At 41.3% G+C, this 18,239-nt stretch overlaps 1 protein-coding gene across 2 annotated transcripts; it reads left to right on the top strand.

Moving 5' to 3' along the window:
- Nucleotides 1–250: 250 nt before the first annotated feature.
- On the top strand, nt 251–9,777 carry TP53INP1 (tumor protein p53 inducible nuclear protein 1). Of its 2 annotated transcripts, XM_031691171.2 has the most exons (4): nt 251–382; nt 925–1,285; nt 3,721–3,758; nt 4,874–5,008. In XM_031691171.2, the coding sequence occupies exons 1-3, from the start codon at nt 271–273 to the stop codon at nt 3,740–3,742; spliced, it is 495 nt and encodes a 164-aa protein (XP_031547031.2). In that variant the 5' UTR covers nt 251–270; the 3' UTR covers nt 3,743–3,758; nt 4,874–5,008. The 2 variants fall into 2 exon arrangements, with proteins under 2 accessions (XP_031547031.2, XP_031547030.2); XM_031691170.2 differs by lacking the exon at nt 3,721–3,758 and having other exon boundaries at nt 4,874–9,777.
- Nucleotides 9,778–18,239: the final 8,462 nt, after the last annotated feature.

Here is an 18,239-nt window from a genome sequence, read left to right as displayed (position 1 = left end):
CGCCTGCAGGAAGGGATGTGCTTTTTTCTCAGGGTGGGGATGTGTGTCTGTATTTTAAACCCGCATACACATATAAACATCTGCTGATTTAAAATAACCTTTTTTTTCTGTTTTATTTTAGGGATCATGACTCTTCTTGCTTCTCGCCTAAGTTGAATAAGCACCTTGTGCACTTTAATCCCCTGTCAGTGCCATCGGGCTGACTGAAGACAGGTTTTTGAGATCTCAGCTATAAAGACATCCAGCCAAAGTCTCAATCTTGCCTTAACAATGTTCCAGAGACTGAATAAAATGTTTGTGGGTGAAGTCAGTACTTCTTCCAACCAAGAACCAGAGTTCAGTGAGAAAGAAGATGATGAATGGATCCTTGTTGACTTCATAGGTAAGGTTATTCTTAGCCATTAATCGTCACAGCAAAAGTAGAAGCTCTTGCATCTAGTTACCAGTAACTCTGAAGGTTTTTAAGCCTTAAAAGTAAATAAACAAGAATTTATCTCAAAAAAAATTGCAGGAAACATTCTGTGCCAGATGACTGGTGAAACTGATTGACGTCAGACTTTCCAGTTTTGCAACTCTTGACACCCTGATCAAATCAGAGGCACTTTAAGAGGAAACTCATACTAGAGAAACCGTAACCCATTTGGCTCAGAAACAGTCTTAAAACCATTCCTGCAAAACCAACATAATCCATCCCATATAGTGATACATCCCTCAACCCTGCCACACACATACAGATACTAGATGCTCAGAAATTATTTTATAATCATTATGAGTGAATATAAACGGTTTTGTTTCTGACCTAAATAAAGAGAGGAATGTATCAGCTAACAGTGTCATCTCTTCTTTTTCTGTGCTCTGATGTGCTATCAATGGGATACTTAATGTCCCGTGGGATTTCAACAACACACGTGGACCACGATCTAGACACTTGCACTGGTTTCTCAGCAGTGGAAGACGAGGAAGAAGAAGATACCAGTGAAGAGTCACCCGCCGAGCACTCTTCAGTCTTTTCCTGTTTACCTGCGTCCCTTGACTGCTTAGCTGATACAAGTGATTCCTGCTTCCTCCAGTTTGAGTCCTGCCCAATGGAGGAGAGCTGGTTTATCACCCCTCCCCCGTGTTTTACTGCAGGTGGATTAACCACTATCAAGGTGGAAACCAGTCCAATGGAAAACCTTCTCATCGAACATCCCAGCATGTCTGTCTACGCTGTGCATAACTCCTGCCCCAGCCTCAGTGAGGCCCGCTGTGGGACCGAGGAATTTCATAACCCAAGTAGTCCCAGGTATGTCCCTGTCTCCACAGGCATCGTCTATTTAGCATGCATTTTATTTATTCTAGTACAATTCAAAGCTAAGGTATTAGAAGATGCAAAGTAGTATTGTTACAGATTTATGAGAGTATGTGCCTGGTGTACTGGGCGGTTGATAGTATGAAAAAACGTGTTCATTTTAGATTTTCAAATAAGTTAGTTATAGCATGGGCCCTGGTTAAGTAATGGAGAGCCGCCTCGTTTATAATATTCTACTACCTTAGAACAGAACTCTACGCTTTATAGGCTGGATTAGTTGGGGTATCGAATTTGACAAGAATAGTATACCTGGAAATAAATCTCTTACTTTCTTGCACGTAGTCCTAGCTAGGTCACATCGAATGATGCTGAACCTTGAAAACCGAAGAAATCTTGAGCATGAAGTAAAGCGGCAGTTTTACCAAAACACGTGTTTCTCAAAGAGTCATTTCCCGCCTTGCAAAGGAAAGATCTCACACCCAAACAGTGTTTTGCTGTTACATGGGTGTCACAAGCAGTCCGGAAGGCTCTGCTTGAAGCAGATGAGCTGAGAACCCGGGAGGGTTCAGGGAGGTGCCTGGTCAGTGATATGCCCCAAAACAGACTTACAGCCTGTGGCCTTTACCCGGGGACTGCCTTCAAGACTGCTCCCTCCCACTGAAATAAAGCCCACGGCCAGGTCAGTTAGCTCAGAGTCCAGCTCACCATGACGCATGTTAGTGGAAAGTTCCTTATGGTATTAAAGTATTTGAAAGATGCTGGCACTGACTTAATTCCCTTACACCTGTGAGGGGTGCAGGTGAACTGGGGTCTCTGCAGCGTTTCACAGGATTCCTCTGGTTAGTGCTGTCATCCAAAGGCCTCTTTTGTGTTTTTCTTCTACTGTTTCCTGTTTGCCAAACATAAACGAAGCTCAGGCAGCTCATGAATTTGTTAACTTTACCAGAGTCTGCTACACTCCCAAGTCTCAGTGTTGTAGGTGATCTTGAATGAGGATAAACATATGCTTGTACCAAATTGAAGAGCAATTTGCTTTTGTAATTACCTAGGCTTTATACTGGTTAAGATCTTTGATGGGAAATGTTACTTTAACTGGCACTTTATTCAGCACTATAAATTTATCAAGAGGTTAATGTTTCAGTCATTGCGACAAAGTTTAAAATACAGTCTTTTGGGGGTGGTTTCGATTTAATTGCTTTACAGTTGGTTCAGATTAATTTCTTCAGTTCTTAGAAATTGTTCCTGCCTGATTTTGATCTCATCTTTGAGAAATTCCACTCAAGAATTTAGCATGATCAAAAGCCACTTTAAACTTACTGGCATGTGTGTGTTTACTTTTCAGTATTTAAGTGCGTGTACACACACACACACACACACACATATATATATATATTCAGCAGCTTTGTAAAACAACTTATTATAACAGAAGCAGTACATATGCACTGCAGAAAATGAGAAAATGCAGAAATTAAAACCTTTCAAATGACGCTGTCACTACTGAGAGATGAACGCTGTTAATACCCTTGGGCATGTCCTTCAAGATTGTTTTTTCGAGATGTGCCCCCACACACGCACTGTACCACGTTTTACCTAAATGGGGCCAAGCTGTATATACTGTTTTATAATCTGCCTCCTTAGGCAATGATCTCTACCTTTTTTTTTTTGCAGTGAAATTTCACTTAATCAGCTACACAAGCTATACTCAGATTTGCCCACTAGAGCCCAGAATATTTTGTCTAGTTTTTCCAAACCAGCATCCAGTTCCAGACCTTGCACTGCATCCGGTTATGTGTTTGCAGTTTTGATGCAGTGAAAATGTTTGTTTTTTTAGTATTTTGTTTGTTTTTGTATCTGGTTGTATGTTTTGATGTAACACATAGGATAGTTAAGCATGCAGGGCAAAGGATCAAAAAAACACAATTTTATATGAATTCTTCTGAACATAAGAAAGTACTATAAATTATTATAGTTTTATAGTAACTAAAAAAATTTTAACGTCTTTATTTTTGAATTTGAAATTCTTCTAAGAAAGGCCCACTAAATCAAGACAGCAATCAGGTGTTGCCAAAATTAGGAGAGTGGCTATATAGTAAACGTCTGTATTTTCTGAGTAGGAAATGAAGCATATATTTTTCAAAAGCTAGTTTCCATCCTGTCTGTCCTTGGAGATATTCCCATAAAGCACATTAAAGTGAGATGCTTCGTAATTACAGCGGGGCTTTGCAGTAGGTACTTTTTTGCATTTAGCCTTTATGAATGCTGTTTGTGAAGGTTTACATGCTATCAGAGTTTTAAGTAATACATGTGCTGTTAATGACACTTGCTAAACCAGTTATAATGAAGAGAAGTTGACCACATCCTAACAGTAAAATTAAAGAGCACTTTAAACCTTACTAGTGATTTAATAGTTCGCCATTTAACGTTTGTAGGGCCAGGAAAAGCTGCTTATAAGACTCCCTGGCGCAGAGTAAGTATGTCCTCTTTGAGACCGTGTGGTGTATGTTACCAGTCTGAGCAGGGAGGCTAAGGACTCAAGGCTCTGACCTTTTCAAAACTACTGTCTTTAACTGCTCTCTCTTAATGAAGTTTCTTAAAGTGACAGGCTTTAATTCTACTATTTAATAAAAACAATATATTAAAAAATAATAGCGTTTTCCTCCAGTAAGTATAGGCAGAGTATGTAACTGCCTTCCTCTATAAAATAACCCTTGAAAATCTTAGTTCTTCATGTTCTGTGTTAATATAGTTTAGATCTATTTGATTAGCTTTTAACATAGAAAACATATAATAACTACATGATTTGTAGCCCTGTTTTAAGATTATGTGTTCTCCAGGGGTCTTTATAACATTGCTCTGCAAATGCCATTCCAAAATGTGCCCTGTTGTGATATAAATTAAATCTTAGTGTTGTCTTGTATAATAAGCAAGTAACTTTTTACCGAGAAAAATTGTCAATGAGTAGAATTTCTGTATGCATATTTTTATTAAATATAGACTTAAAACTAGTTTCCTAGAACATTTGATTTATAGGCACAACAAGGCTGTGAAGGTGCTGTTGGCACAACGCATGAGTGTGAACACCGCCTCTTAACCGTGGTCTTCAGGGCAGGACCTGTGTTAGAATCTTGGCTGAATCAGTTAATAACTGTGACCTTAATATTTCTGAGCCTGAGTTTTCTGATCAGTAAAACTTGGGAATTAAAATAGTTCCCTTTTAAGTCATGGTGACAATGAAAATACATAAAATTTGCAAAATAGCTGGCAAATGCAGATACTCAAAAAATGTTAGTTCCCCTCCCAGGAAAGCGTATATAAATGTGTTTGCTACGTAACTGAAATTCACTCCAAGTGTAAAGCGTTTTTTTAAAAAATACAGTCCACTTAATTAACCACCTGTGGATCATAAGGCATATTTCGATTGTAAGTTGGCTTCTCTTTTCTGCCATTGTCAGTCAAGGTGGTCACAAAGCATAAACGTCAACCATAAACAAATTAGTGTGGCCAAAGTAAATTGCTGAGTAACTCTTTTCAGTTTCATTAATGACGTGCTCTGTCACTTAATGCTCCTCATCTCTGTTTCAGAGTGGAAGCGGAGAATGAAGTGGGGCAGCACATTCATTGCTATGTTGCAGCTCTCGCTGCTCATACAGCTTTTCTGGAACAACCCAAGAGCTTTCGCCCTTCCCAGTGGATAAAAGAACACAGTGAGAGACAGTCTCTGAACAGAAATAGCCTTCGTCGCCAAAACCTTACCAGGGATTGCCACTCTCGGCAAGTCAAGCACAGCGGCTGGGCTGTCCATCAGCCCTGCCCACGTCAGTACAATTACTAAGAATTTCAAGTTCAGTTGGTTGGTTTCTCTTGGTTTGTGCATATGTGTGTGGATGTGTGTGTGTGGACGATGAAGATGCTGTCTCTTTACAGCCAACTGTTGACCAATCACATAGTTTTATCAGTGTGTTTAGACACTATCTTGAAAACCAGATTTACATGCTGTGTATCACGTAATGCCTTGCTCTTAACATTTACTTTTTTTGTAAATTTTTCAGACTCTTTTTGGAAACATATCAATACAGTTACAGTGTTTGGTGTTTGGGGATGTCTTTAAATCTATTAGAGTGTACATGAGTTAGCAGTTTAAAGACTTCTTCCCAAGTACGAGAATAGGCATCTTTTGATTTCATTTGATTTGGTATTAATCTTCTGAGTAAGCAGAAATGTATTCTCAGGGTCAGCCATACACTTTATTGACCAGTACTTGATACTCTTTTCTGTATATAACGGATACATTTTTACACACTAACATGAGCATTAACAAGTGATGGTTGCCATGGATATAATGGAATTATGGCTGAACTTTCTTTTGGAAGAAAACTTGATATATTTCTGTGTGTATGGGTTTTTTATTTCCCAGATTAGCCATGCAGTTCATTTTGGAATTCAGGTACATTAAGTGTTAGTGAACAGTGCATTCAGTAATTCCGATGTGACTGTGTGACGTGGTACAGACATTACAGGTATCGTAGGACAGAAGCACTCGTCTCACGTGCAGAGGGATTAAATTAAACCTGTGAAATTGTATTTGGAAAAATGTATGTCTATAACCCAGTAGTCCACTGCTTAAGTGGCCTGGATTCTTTCCTGCCAGCTCTGCCCACTCGCCACCTCGCGTCAGCTGTAAATTCAGAAGTCCTGGTCCTGGCACCTGAGTGACTTCACGTTTATATCATCTGCCCAAGGGAAAGGAGCTGGGCTGCATCTGATACAGGGACAGATCCTCTGCCGTGGAGCCTGTCCTGCCAAGTGGCCAGCGCGGGTGAGGGGGGTTCCTGATGACATCTTTTCATAGCATCTAAGTGAAGAGGGACAGGTTGGCTTCCTTGAGTTTTCATTTCCTTGTTTTAACTCGGGCTTCAGGCAAAATCTTTAACCACTTTGGCCTCTGTTCCCTCCACCAGCGGGGCGGGTGGGGGGAGCAGCACGGACCTCCCTCACGGGCGCTGGGAGGCCTGCGTGCTGATCTGAAGTGGGGCTGTCCCGAACTGAGCCCTGCGTGAAGTTCCCAGGGCCTCTCTACTGAATCGAGTGATGGGGTGGGGCCGGGGGTGACCGGCCCACCGCAGCCGTTCTTCAGACCGTTGGTGCTAATGAGGCCAGGGTGCAAGGTTCGAGTCACACAGAGGCCAGTTAACTCGACACAGAGAAAATCGATTTCCTTACCTCTAGCCAGTCACTTTATCTTTCAGCAGTTGTGATGGGTTTTGCTGAGCCATCCACTCTCACTGAGTTCCTCTGAAATTAAGTTAAACACATTTACAGTCCAAAGCACATTCTACTGACAGAGCGGTAGTGTCACCTTCATAATCAAATAGCTTACTTTTCCATCTCCTCTGCAACCCCAGTTACATAAGTACACGTCTGTACAATGTTGTCAAGGGAGAAAGCAGCGTACAGTTATGTGAAGTATTATATTCTTCAGTAACCCTGTAGCAGTTGGATGCAGGGAAGCATGGGAGACTTTTTGCTTTTTTAAGTGAAGAGCTGTGCTCTTTCCTGTCTAGACTGCGATGTGTGGGGTCGGAAGAGGTCAAATAGCTTAGTCAGATGGTGGCCGTCAGGTTGCTCCTCCACTGGCCGTGATGAAGGCCGGGAATGTCTCTTCAGAACAGGAGTCTGGGTGCCCCTTCTTTCCTCATTATTCCCCCTCCATTTCGACCGCCCCTTTATTTATTTGTTTTCTGATTCGGGGCCAAGTCTGTGAAGTCTTGTCAAACAGCTGGGTGTCCTTTCGTTACCATTTGTGTTTACGGCAGTTGGGAGCTAAGGTAGAGTTTTCGTGACAGTGTGTTCGTTTCGCGCACCGACTGTTAAAGGGCCGTGTGTTGCTAACTTGAGCATAGACCAGCTCAGTGCTTTCTGGGTGTAAGCCTCTGAATACACGGGGCTCTCCTTTTCCATATATTAAATGCAAGTTGTTAGTACCTCACGCGCTGCAGAAGTTCAGCCATGAGAGTTTGTTTGGCAGCATGAACAGATTTGTGTATAAAACTGCAATGGTCTTTTTTTACTATTATTTTTTTCAGATTTCCTGATACCTTAAATACATTTACATCTCTATCAGTTATTGACTTTTTGTTTGCCTTACTTGGGCCAAGTTTTTAATGCGTTAGACCTGGAAAACAAACGATTTCAGCCTTGGGGATATTTTTCCAGGGGAAGGGTTACCACACACCGTCTGTGATATACTGTGGTTTCTGTATCAGTATCTAAGGTTTCTGTCTAAAATTGGCACATGTAAGGATTGAAGAAAGCAGTTGCATACGGCAGTTGAAGTTCTTGGTCATTCAACGCTTGTTAGGGATCTTCTACGTGCAAGACACGAGACCAGGAATAACAGAGTGATGCTGACCTGATAAGTGTTCTTTGAAGCATGGCTGAAATGCAACTTATTATAAGTTAATTATTATTTTTGCTGTTGTAAATAGTAGTGGTTTACAATGTGCTTCAAAGCATATCCCTTAAAAATTCAAGCAGTGAGAAATAAGACCCATCTGAACTTAGTGCTCTGACTGTTTCTAAACTGATAATATAGAATGTTACTTGGAAAAAGTCTGGAATACGTGGTGCACGCAGCACTGCTTCATGAATGAGTTTCTTCGTTTTTATAATGCACCAGTTTCTCAAAGTTTGTGTTTTTCGTTAATAAAACATTTTATAATGTATATCCTATGTTTATTACTTTTTCTTTCTCAACTAATTTGTTTGTGAACTGTACCGTAAAGTTGAAGATTAACCATCCATTGTTTATCTTCTCTGGCAATTTATATGGTTGAATGGGTAGGGAATTTTTTGCAGAAGGTGCAAAGTGATTGGATTTTTTTACTTACTGTTCCAGGGAGCTTTTTTTGTATTCATTTCCTGCGCATTTTTCCAGTTCCCAGGCAAACTTCCTGTTTACATACCTTCTGTGTTGTATCAGTGCTTTGATTCTAGTTGAGATGACAGTTTACTTAAAACGTGAGAGGGCCATTCAGCATTGCCTAATGTTTTTACTTCTCAAATCTGTGTAGTACACTGGTTTATAATCTTTATGTCTTCGTTGAATCTGAATGTCTTTGCTATTTCTCTTCCTCAAGAAAATATATTCTTTATATACTCTTAAGAAAAAAGAGCAAAGAAGGGTATCTTTCTTATTCTCGTTTTCTTTGAGTTGGAAACAAACAAAAAAATGAAGGAATCCAACTAGAAGATAGACATTTAAGTTTAAATAGATTAGTGGAGAGAGTTGTAAGAGGTTCCAAGTATTAGCTTTCGTTCCTAGAATCAGTTCAGAGACTGCTCCTTGTCCTGGAGAGACTAGCATATGTTTGTAATGTTACTTAAAATCATCTTTTTATTTTACAAGTCTCATGCCCACTGGTTAAAGTCTTTAAGAAGTTGGGCTACTATCATGGATGGTTTCACCGCCATCAGCCATCTTGATGTATTAGAAATGGCATCCTTAGCTACTTATTTTAATGCTTAAAGTTTTATATAAAATGCTTTATTTAGAAAACTTACATTTAATACAATGGTGTCAGCCTTGCCTTGCCATGTACCAGTTTCACTTGAAATTTGACACCAGTTACAGTGGTTTGGGACGGAGAATGCGGTCCTGGAAAGCATACAGATAAGGGTATCTTTTTCTATTTGCAACAGTATCCGTTATGTGGGAGGAGAAGTTACTGTTAGAAGGAAGGCAGCTTAAGTGGATAATGTTTTGTGTATCATTGAGGATTTTCCTTAAAACATTTTTTTAATAGTGTAATTGTTAAATGTCCAGTTTTGCTCTGTATTTGCCTGAAGTTTTAGTATTTGTTTTCTAGGTGGACTTCCAAAAACTGAACCAGTACTTGGTGAGGTTAGATGTGTGTGTTTCCAGGCTTGGTGTGTGTGAGTGGTTTTGCTTGCTTTTTGGTTGTATTTCCCTCCAGAGGTTTGGAACTTTAATCAATAATTGTGTGTGTTATATATATATATTTTTAAAGCGGCTTTGTTTTTTTCCTCAAGTAAAATTGTGAACACATTTGCTTTTCAAGGGCAGGGCATCAGTACTAGAGACTGAAGCGTATTGCAGGTTGTACCATGTGCCTTCTTGTTGTGTTTCTGGACACAATTTTTTTTTTGACAACTTGAAAACTCAAAAGGGATGTCTAATTAGGTTCTATACTGTACATCAATCTATGCATAAATGGCAGCTCGTCTTCTTGAGCCACTGTCTAAATTTTTTTTCTGTTTTTATAGAAAATTTTTATACTGATTGTTTCACAGATGGTCAGTTTTATACACAGACTAAACAATACAGCACTTTGCCAAAAATAAGTGTAGCATCGCTTAAATATTGTATATTAACACCATTTCTTTGTAATTGGGTTCAGTGGTGTATTTTGCACTACCTGGAGTCACGGTTTTTAATCTGTCAGTAAATAAAATGTTCTTTAACTTCACATTTGTCAAATTCTCTTATTTTATCTTTATAGTCATTAGTCTTAAAACTAGGTACAGCTAACTTAAATACTTGCTTTTTAGTTTTACTTGTCCAAAAGATATGTTTAAGATGCACTTTAAAATAAATACTGTACAAAAAACTTGTGTAGAATTAGTATATTTAAATTTTCACCTAAAATCAATAATCATTTGCGTGAACATGAGTTGGAGGGTGACTCCCAGCCGGGACCTTTTCCCTCCAGCCAATCCTTGTTAAAAAACAAATATAGAATTTAATACACTGATTCTTAGCCTTTTTAAAGCAAGCTTGGTGAATTCTTGATGGCTCCTCTGCCAGATAAATGCAGACACAATCTTACATAAACATTTTAGGACACCTCGGGCATCCCTGCGGTCCCCTGATGCCCTGTTGGGGCGCTGCAGTTTAAACAGGCCAGTAAACCTTCAGAGCACTTGAACAGGAGCACAGAGAATAACTCCTGTGTTAATGGATCCTTGAGGAAGAGCAGCCTTCTGTAGAAGAACTGTAGCTTATTTCAAGACACATTTATATCACCTCTGAGACTTTGGGCTGAGATGAAAAGATTGGGGAAAGGGGTGAAGAGGGGTCACCCCAAAGAGGAAAATAAGGTCATGCAGGTTGACTTGGGACGGAGCAGCTTGAGATGAAAGAGTGAATGGCTGCTGCGGAGCAGATGTTCAGCAGGCCCGCTTCCAAGGGGCTAGGCTGTCACAGGGCCAGCAGCAGCATCACTAGTGCGCCCCCTGCCACTCGTCCCTACCCGCCCCCCGCCCCCAAAGCAGTAAGATGATTTAATTTAGTGTTTATGTCCTGATCATGATCGTTGTACTGTGGTTATATGTTCTTAATGTTGGGGGAAATTAGATGAAAGGTATTATTTTTGCAACTTTTCTGTAAATCTAAAATGACTTCAAAAAAAGAAAGGCTCCAGTGAGTGAAGAGGCAAGCCACAAAGTGGGTGACGATGTTCGTAACACACAATCAACAAAGGACTGGTATCCAGAATACATAAAGAAATCTGACAAAAGGGTTCAAAAATGTAATTGAAAAATGGTTAAAAGCCTTGAACAGGAACTCCACAATAGAGGAAATGCAAATGGCCAAGTAATATTTGAGACAATGCTAAACCTCATTAATCATGATGGGAATGCAAATTAAAGCCACAATGAAATACAATTATACGTTCACTTGATTGGCCAAAATTCGGCGCTGACAGTATGGAGTGCATGGTCTGCTGTTGATATGCACACCTGTGTCCTAGCAGTTCCATTCCGGGTGTAGACCGTACTGAAATGTGTGCTTCCGTGCATCAGGACTCAGGCAGCAGAACTTTCATGATAGCATTTTTTTTCCAACAGCCAGAAGCTGGACATAACCCAGATGTCCACCAGTGGTAAACTGGATAAAGTGTGGTGCACTCAAGCGAGTTAGGCTGAGCTAACAATATGACATTTGGGAGAGCATACTTAGCTGCAGAAATAAATAAAGCAAGGGAATGATTACCACCCAGGTTAGGATGGTGGTTACCCGGGAGGGGAGAGGGTGTGACCAGACAGGTCTCTGTCCTGTTTCTCAGCCTATGTGCAAGACTGTAGATATGTTTTATACATTCTTAAATAAGACAGGTGGATATTTCACAATTCTTAAAAGACATATACACACATACTTACATATTTAATACCTCTCAAAGGATAGACATAAAACTTCCTCTAGAGAGAACTGGGGTCTAGGAACTGGGGTTGGAGAGAGTCACTTTCACTGTGTACATTCTTTTATATTTAATACTACTTAAAACTTTTTTTTTTTCTTTCAGTTTCTTGGTTCTATTCCAGACCTACTAAATCAGAATCTTGGAGGATGGCTGGGAGTCTGGATTCTTCAAGCTGCCTGTGTGATTTTTAGGCAGCCAAGGTTGCGAACCCCCGGTGTAGTGAGCAGGTGTCAGAAGAGGGGACTGTACTGTCAGGAATTCATTGGACCGGAACCCAGTCCCCCTCCTTCCCCAGAAGGAGAGAGCCCTAAACCTCTCTTTGGGAGAGGAAATCGGCAGCACAAGTTGGCTGCGTGCGGGAAGCCACAGGCCCCAGCTCTCGAAGGCCGCTGGTTGACTGCCGCGCTGGGACTCGGAGGTGCTGGCCCACCCACCGTAAAGTTCCCTCTTGGTTTCAGGTGACCAGCCAGAAAAGAGTGTGGCTCTCCCTGGCTTGTTTTCCGTTGCATCCTTCTATCTTGATCTCTTTCCTTCCTTGAGTGGTACTGCCTCGGTCATCTGTTTCATCAGATCATGGGTTCTATGCAGCTGAGAGGTAATGCCTTGAGTTCTGTGTCTTTGAGTTAATTTTAGGTGTAAAATACTAAGATATCCCTCTTTAACATACAAATTTATATTTGAAGTAAAAACTTCTGCCCAAATTGACAATTTAGGATCCCATAAGACTGCAAACTCTAGACCTGGCCTGTCTAATATGGTAGCCCCTAGCCACATGTAGCTATCTTAATTAAAACCAAATAAAATTTAAAATTTCATTCCTCAGTCATGTTTCAAGTGCTCAGTAGTCACATGTGGTTAGGGGATGCTATATGAGCTCGGATACAGGACATTTCCATCATCTAGAAACATTCTACTGGGCAGTTTTCTCTAGCCCTATCAGTGGTTCCCCAGCTCCTGTGCAGCAATCTCAGACCACTACTCTGCCATGCAGCCCCCCTCAGCTCACCTGCTTCAAGCTACTAGAAGTACACAGGCTGTCACCCCCTTCCTTCATGGCCACCCTCCTTCCTACCCAGACTCCACACCATTCTGCATCATTGTGGCCATTCTCATGATCAACTCTGAATCTTTTCTCTTTCAGATGTGCCTCTTCTGCTGATCTCAACCTCATGTCAGTCTGAATGCAGGACTTTGTGTCTATGCTTGAGCTGCCTAAGAGGTGCTAGAGGATATCACACAGCTATGGGGATCGGGACCACAAGACACAGGGTTACAAGCTCAGGTAACTCAGGCCCACTGTTGGGCCGTCCTGTCGTGCTTCTGGTCAACTCTATACTATTCCCCATTCTCCAGTCTCCTCAGGGCCCTTAACCCAGTGCTGTCAAACTTTAATGTACAAGCAAATCACATGGGAGACCTTATTAGGAATGCACATTCTGATCTAGTAGGTCTTGGGTGGGGCCAGAGATTTTGCATTTCTAACAGGCAGCTCACCCTAGAGAAGTCAGCAAAGATGAAAAATGGATTAGTGGTTAAAGAGCAAACCAGGCTTTATCTGTGATAAATGAAACCTCTAAAATAATAGTAACAGAGTCTGATGTGGTGGCTTCCCTGCAAAGCTTAGTCCTCAACCAGCCTCCCAGGACCCACCCTGTCACTATTATCTCTGAAAGCCAGGGAAGCCCGGCCAGGGTTCTCTGCTTCAAACCAAGTCTGGGCCCCAGGGGACAAGAAGACCAGCTGGCTTTGTCTCCCTGATGAGCCCAGACTGTATCAATGGCACTGATCAGGAAGGGAGTCAAGCTGGTTAGTACCATGCCCTTGGAAGTTCCTGGGTTTTACAAGTCAGGCAGTATATTTTTTTGGGAAAAAAAGAAATACAAATATCTATCCAGAAATCCAGAAAAATTAGAAAATCTTGGAACTAAGGAACAACTTACAAAAAAAGTTTTACTTACCCAAAAACATTTGACAGAAGTTTTGCTGATTCAAACATGTTGCAATTTAAAAAAAACCTGACAAAAAACAAAAACCATGTTGCATTTGGCAACATGTGCTAGAGAATGAATTTGTAGCCCCAGAGGTCTGGGGAGGAACCTGAGGGGCTGTTAGCATAACCAAACTTCTGTTAATATTCTTGCTCTTAAGAAGCAAACATAATGGAAGAATTGACATATGTTACATTCCTTACTTAGCAAAGTGAATAAACTTAAGGATTCTTTCTTGTACACCTTGTCAAAAAATTGGATTGGTAAACGTTAATGCATGAGGTCATAACATTTAGGGGAGGACTTGACAGCTAGGTGACATTAGTTTTATGTTCCAACTAAAATTTCTGCCCCCCTTTTAAAAAATAGAATCTGCATGTCTTTGACATTTTCTAAAATCTCTGTAGTGTTGACACACTAAATTTCTTCTTGGAGATACTCTGTGGTTATGTTTTCTATTTTAAAACCAGTTTTGGGGAGTGCCATTGCTAACACACCTACTGGTAATTCAGATACTAATTGGTCATTCAAATACCATTGGTCATTATACAAAAATAACCCACTTCAGACCCAAAGCTTTATATGTTTTACTGTCAATTTTGGCAGAAGTTACTTTTATTTCTATGTTTCCAGTTGTTACATGAGGAGACAACATACTAATCTGGGTACTAGGAAATGTGGGTTCCAGTTACACAATAGCAACATTGTAGCTGAAATTCCAGTAAGTGTGTGAAACCTCCCAGAGGATGTAAGGCTCATGGGAGGACATTTGTAAACGCCTCCGAAGCTCTCACATGGGGCTTCTTGGCAACAGGTGGAAACCAGAGGACTACCATCCTTAGGTTACTGTAGTGGGGCTTACTTTTTATTACAGGAACCTATGCCTGACACTACCCTCTGCAGTGGTTTGTCTCCTGTTTATTCTTTGTAGCTGATTTTGTTCTGTAACAGGTAAAGTAAGCTAAAATTGGGCGTACTCTGTAGTAATCCCTTTAAATGGAAAGACTAAATACACGTAAATGCCTGACAGGGTGACAGCCGGGATGTGAAAGGGACTGGGCTATTTATGAGGTGTTACAGGCAGGGCACTGGCCCTTCCCCCGCAGATGGATGGATGAGTGGACAGTGGCTCTATTAAGGAACTTTCTGGCCGTGAGGTGGTACTGATCCCACAGGACAAGGTTCTGGCTGGGCTGTTTGTTGTGCTAGGACCCCCTCGATTCAGGGTTGAATCGCTATTGAGAAACAGCAGAGGGGCAAGTATTCCCTCAGGCTCTAAGCGATTGCATGAGGCTTTATTTCTTCTTTTCTGTACCATCTTGCTACTTCCCTCAGCTACTCAGCGACCATCGGACACCCGCCTTTACGCATCACTGCCTAGGCTGTGCGCCCTGTGTCTGCTTCCACGCCCCCGGCTAGAGGTCAGTCATGGCCTCTCCCAGCTGCAGGGAGGCTGGGAAACATAGCCTTTCTTTCAGCCACATAAGGAGATCTGCTGAGGAAGGAGGAGGCCACAGATGTCAGGGTGGGGGGTCCCTAGCGCTCTCTTCCACCCACCCACTAACACCCCTCCCATCCTGCAAGGCCTGGTACAGGTGTCACGTGCTCCGTGAGGGCTTCCCACTTCTCCCCTGGTCTCCCTGTCACTCCTCCTCGGAAGTCCCACTTCTGCTTCTACTTGCTAAAAAGCCTTGTGAGCGCAAGTTCCACGAACTACTCAGGTCTCATTCTAAACTGCCAGTCAAGTCCGGATCCACGGACACCCATGCCTCCCCTTTGTACGTGTGGCCCACACGTGACTCACTTTGGAACTTTCAAGGACTGGACATTTACTTTTGGGTGCAGAACCCGAGACGTGTGTGGCAGTTTGCAGCCAAAGACCCTTGGACTTCCAGTAAAACCAGCAAGAGGAAATGATGCTATTTTCAATATATATTTAAGCTACAATATATATTAAGCTAATAAATTTTATGCAGAACCTGAATTGGTATACAAGTCAAAATAGGTTGTCTCTCTAAATGACATCATTTCCATGTGGTTACACTGGTTGACCACGCCGGTCAGAAGCTTTGTTTGGCGGTTGTCTGTATAGAGCTCCAAGGCTGAAGGGGTCTCTGGTTAAAAATTAAATAAAAAAAAAAAAAAAAGAAAAATGGGAGACACTATCCTAGGTGCTCAGGAAACATTTTTTAATGAATGTATGACGGAGCTGTTATTTCTTTCATTACATAAAATATTTCTTTCAAAAAATTAGGCCCACACTCCTCATTTGTAATTCTGAAGACTGAAAGCTCTTAAAACCAAAAGTTATTCTGTAAGTTTGGCACAAAACTTATTTTGCAGCAAAGTCTGGCTTGAACTAAGTTGTGTCATAACATTCCTCCCGAAATATCTGCCGAGGGCTGGTGTTTTGTTGCTTTTTTTGTTGTTCTTTTGTAACCATGAAAACGTCAGAGTCAAGGATACCCTGTTGTCACAGCGAGAAGATAAAAAGAAAAGCGTCTCCCGTGAACAGCAGGAGAGAGTGAGGTTCTTACAGAAGCTTGAGCCTGGTGTCTATGAGGCATTTCAATGCAGATCATGGCGCAGAAGCATTATTATGTGTAACTTAAAGAAACAGGAGTCGTTTAAGGTGTATAGTGACGATGAACAAAAACAAAAATAGAGAACACTGCTTAGGACAGAAGTCTGAGATCTGGACCATATTTTGGTTGCGTGACTCCAATGTAAAGGGAACGTGTGACCAGAATCTCGCTAGACTGTGCCGTGAAGAACGGACCCTGAAGTGTGCGTGAGAACCTTTTCTAGATCAGCTACAGAGACTGAGGCGCATCGCTGTGTAAAGTAACCTGAAGATCAACTGGAAAACGCTTCTAATGATCAGAAAGTGTCAGAAAATTGATAGTGAATTTGATAAGGCATAGCTCATTAAAAAAAAAACAACTCATTCTTCAGCAAATTGCAATGCTGATGAAACAGATCTTTCCTGGAGACACAGTCCTGGACAAACAGTGACGGAGCTGAAGTGAGATCCGAGAGCTTTGGGTATGTCACTGTCGCCCATGCTGTCGATACACAAAACCAGAAAGGGCAGCATCCAAGACGTTGGAAATGTGTACAGAACTCACCTGGGCTGCACCATGCAAGCAAAACACAGCAACGGGGTGGTGGGGGGAGTACAGCTCAGTGGTAGAGCACATGATAAGTAGGCACGAGGTCCTGGGTTCAATCCCCAGTACCTCCTCTAAAAACAAATTTAAATAACCTAATTACCTCCCCCCGCCAAAAAACAAAACAAGACAAAACACAGTATCCAGAGAAATACCGTGACGGGTCAGTAACAATTTCACCACAGCCACGGGCGTTCGCGGCAGACGGGCTTGTCAGGAAGGGCTGTGAGGTTTCGCTGTCCCTAGAGAAGTCCTCCACTCGCCTGTCCTGAACTTCTTGTGATGCCAGTGTGGCATTTTACCCTCCGGGAAGAACAAGTCAAGTCATTTAAGAAATAAGACAAAAATGGTCCTAGGTGCTTGCTTGCTGCTGTGAACAAGGGTCCCAGAGACAAAGACTTCTCGGGAAATTTCAGTCTCCAGGATGCCATTAACACAGTTGCCAAGGCTTGGAATTACGTTGATAAATCAATATTAAAAATGCTTGTCATTGCTATGATGCATAACCACACACTGATCGTGAGAAAAATCAGACCAACTCAAATCGAGGGACGTTTTACAAAATACCTGACCAGCACTCCTCAATAGTTTCAAGGTCATGAAAAACAAGGAAAAACTGAGAAACTGCCGTAAACTTGAGGAGACTAAGGAGACGTGATGATTAAACACAACAAGGTATCCTGGATTGAATCCTAGAACAGAAGAAAGGCCATTAATGGGAAAACTGGTGAAATCTGCTAAAGTGTGGGCTTCGAGGAATAGCAGTTCATACCATTGTTAATTTCCTAGTTTTGACAAACGTGCCATGGTTATTTAACATTAGTGAAAGACTGGTACAGGGTGTAGGGGACCTCTGTACTATCTTTGCAACTTTTCTGAAAATCTAAGATTATTCCAAAATTAAAAGTCTGTTTATAAAAATGCTTGGCACAGACTTTGCTTTACAGTGATGTTAGAAACTGAATTTACAGATGAAGACTTTGAAGGATTTCATATCACTAATGAGAAGACTGCCTCATGCCAAAAGTTTATCAGCTAAAAGTATAAACTAAGCTGACATCAAAGAAATCTCTCACATTGACCACAGTGCTTCTGCTATGCATGTCTTGAGTGGGGAAATGGCCTAAGCATGTTTTTTTTTTTAAGATTTTGTATGGATATATTTTTGTGTGGTAAAATACATCATGAAATTTACCGTCTTAACCATTTTTAAGTGTACAGTTCAGTGGTACTAAAATCCAGTCACATTTTGTACAACCATCACCATCATTCATCCCCATAACTTTTTTCATCTTTTGAAACTTAAACTCTTTACTTATAAATAGTAACTCCCCAGCCTTCCCTCTCCCAATGTCTGGCAACCACCATTATCATTTCTGTCTTACGATTTGGGGTACTTTACCTCAAATAAGTGGAATCATATAGTGTCTGTCTTTTTTGTGTGCAGCTGGCTTATTTCACTCAGCACAATGTCCTCAAGGTTCATGCCTGTTGTAGCATATTGCAGAATCACCTTCCTTTTTAAGGCTGGACAATATTCCGTCGTATGTGGGTACTACATTTTGTACAT

Source organism: Vicugna pacos, chromosome 25 (genome assembly GCF_048564905.1).
Source record: "Vicugna pacos chromosome 25, VicPac4, whole genome shotgun sequence".
Lineage (NCBI taxonomy): Eukaryota > Metazoa > Chordata > Mammalia > Artiodactyla > Camelidae > Vicugna > Vicugna pacos.
The sequence above is the reverse complement of the archived record's forward strand: the minus strand, read 5'-3'. Positions and strand labels throughout refer to the sequence as shown.

Coding starts and splice junctions, on each gene's coding strand:
- TP53INP1 (XM_031691170.2), top strand. CDS start 271: ATGTTCCAGAGACTGAATAAAATGTTTGTGGGTGAAGTCAGTACTTCT. Junction 383..924: donor GATCCTTGTTGACTTCATAG/GTAAGGTTATTC, acceptor ACCACGATCTAG/ACACTTGCACTGGTTTCTCA. Junction 1,286..4,873: donor CATAACCCAAGTAGTCCCAG/GTATGTCCCTGT, acceptor TCTCTGTTTCAG/AGTGGAAGCGGAGAATGAAG.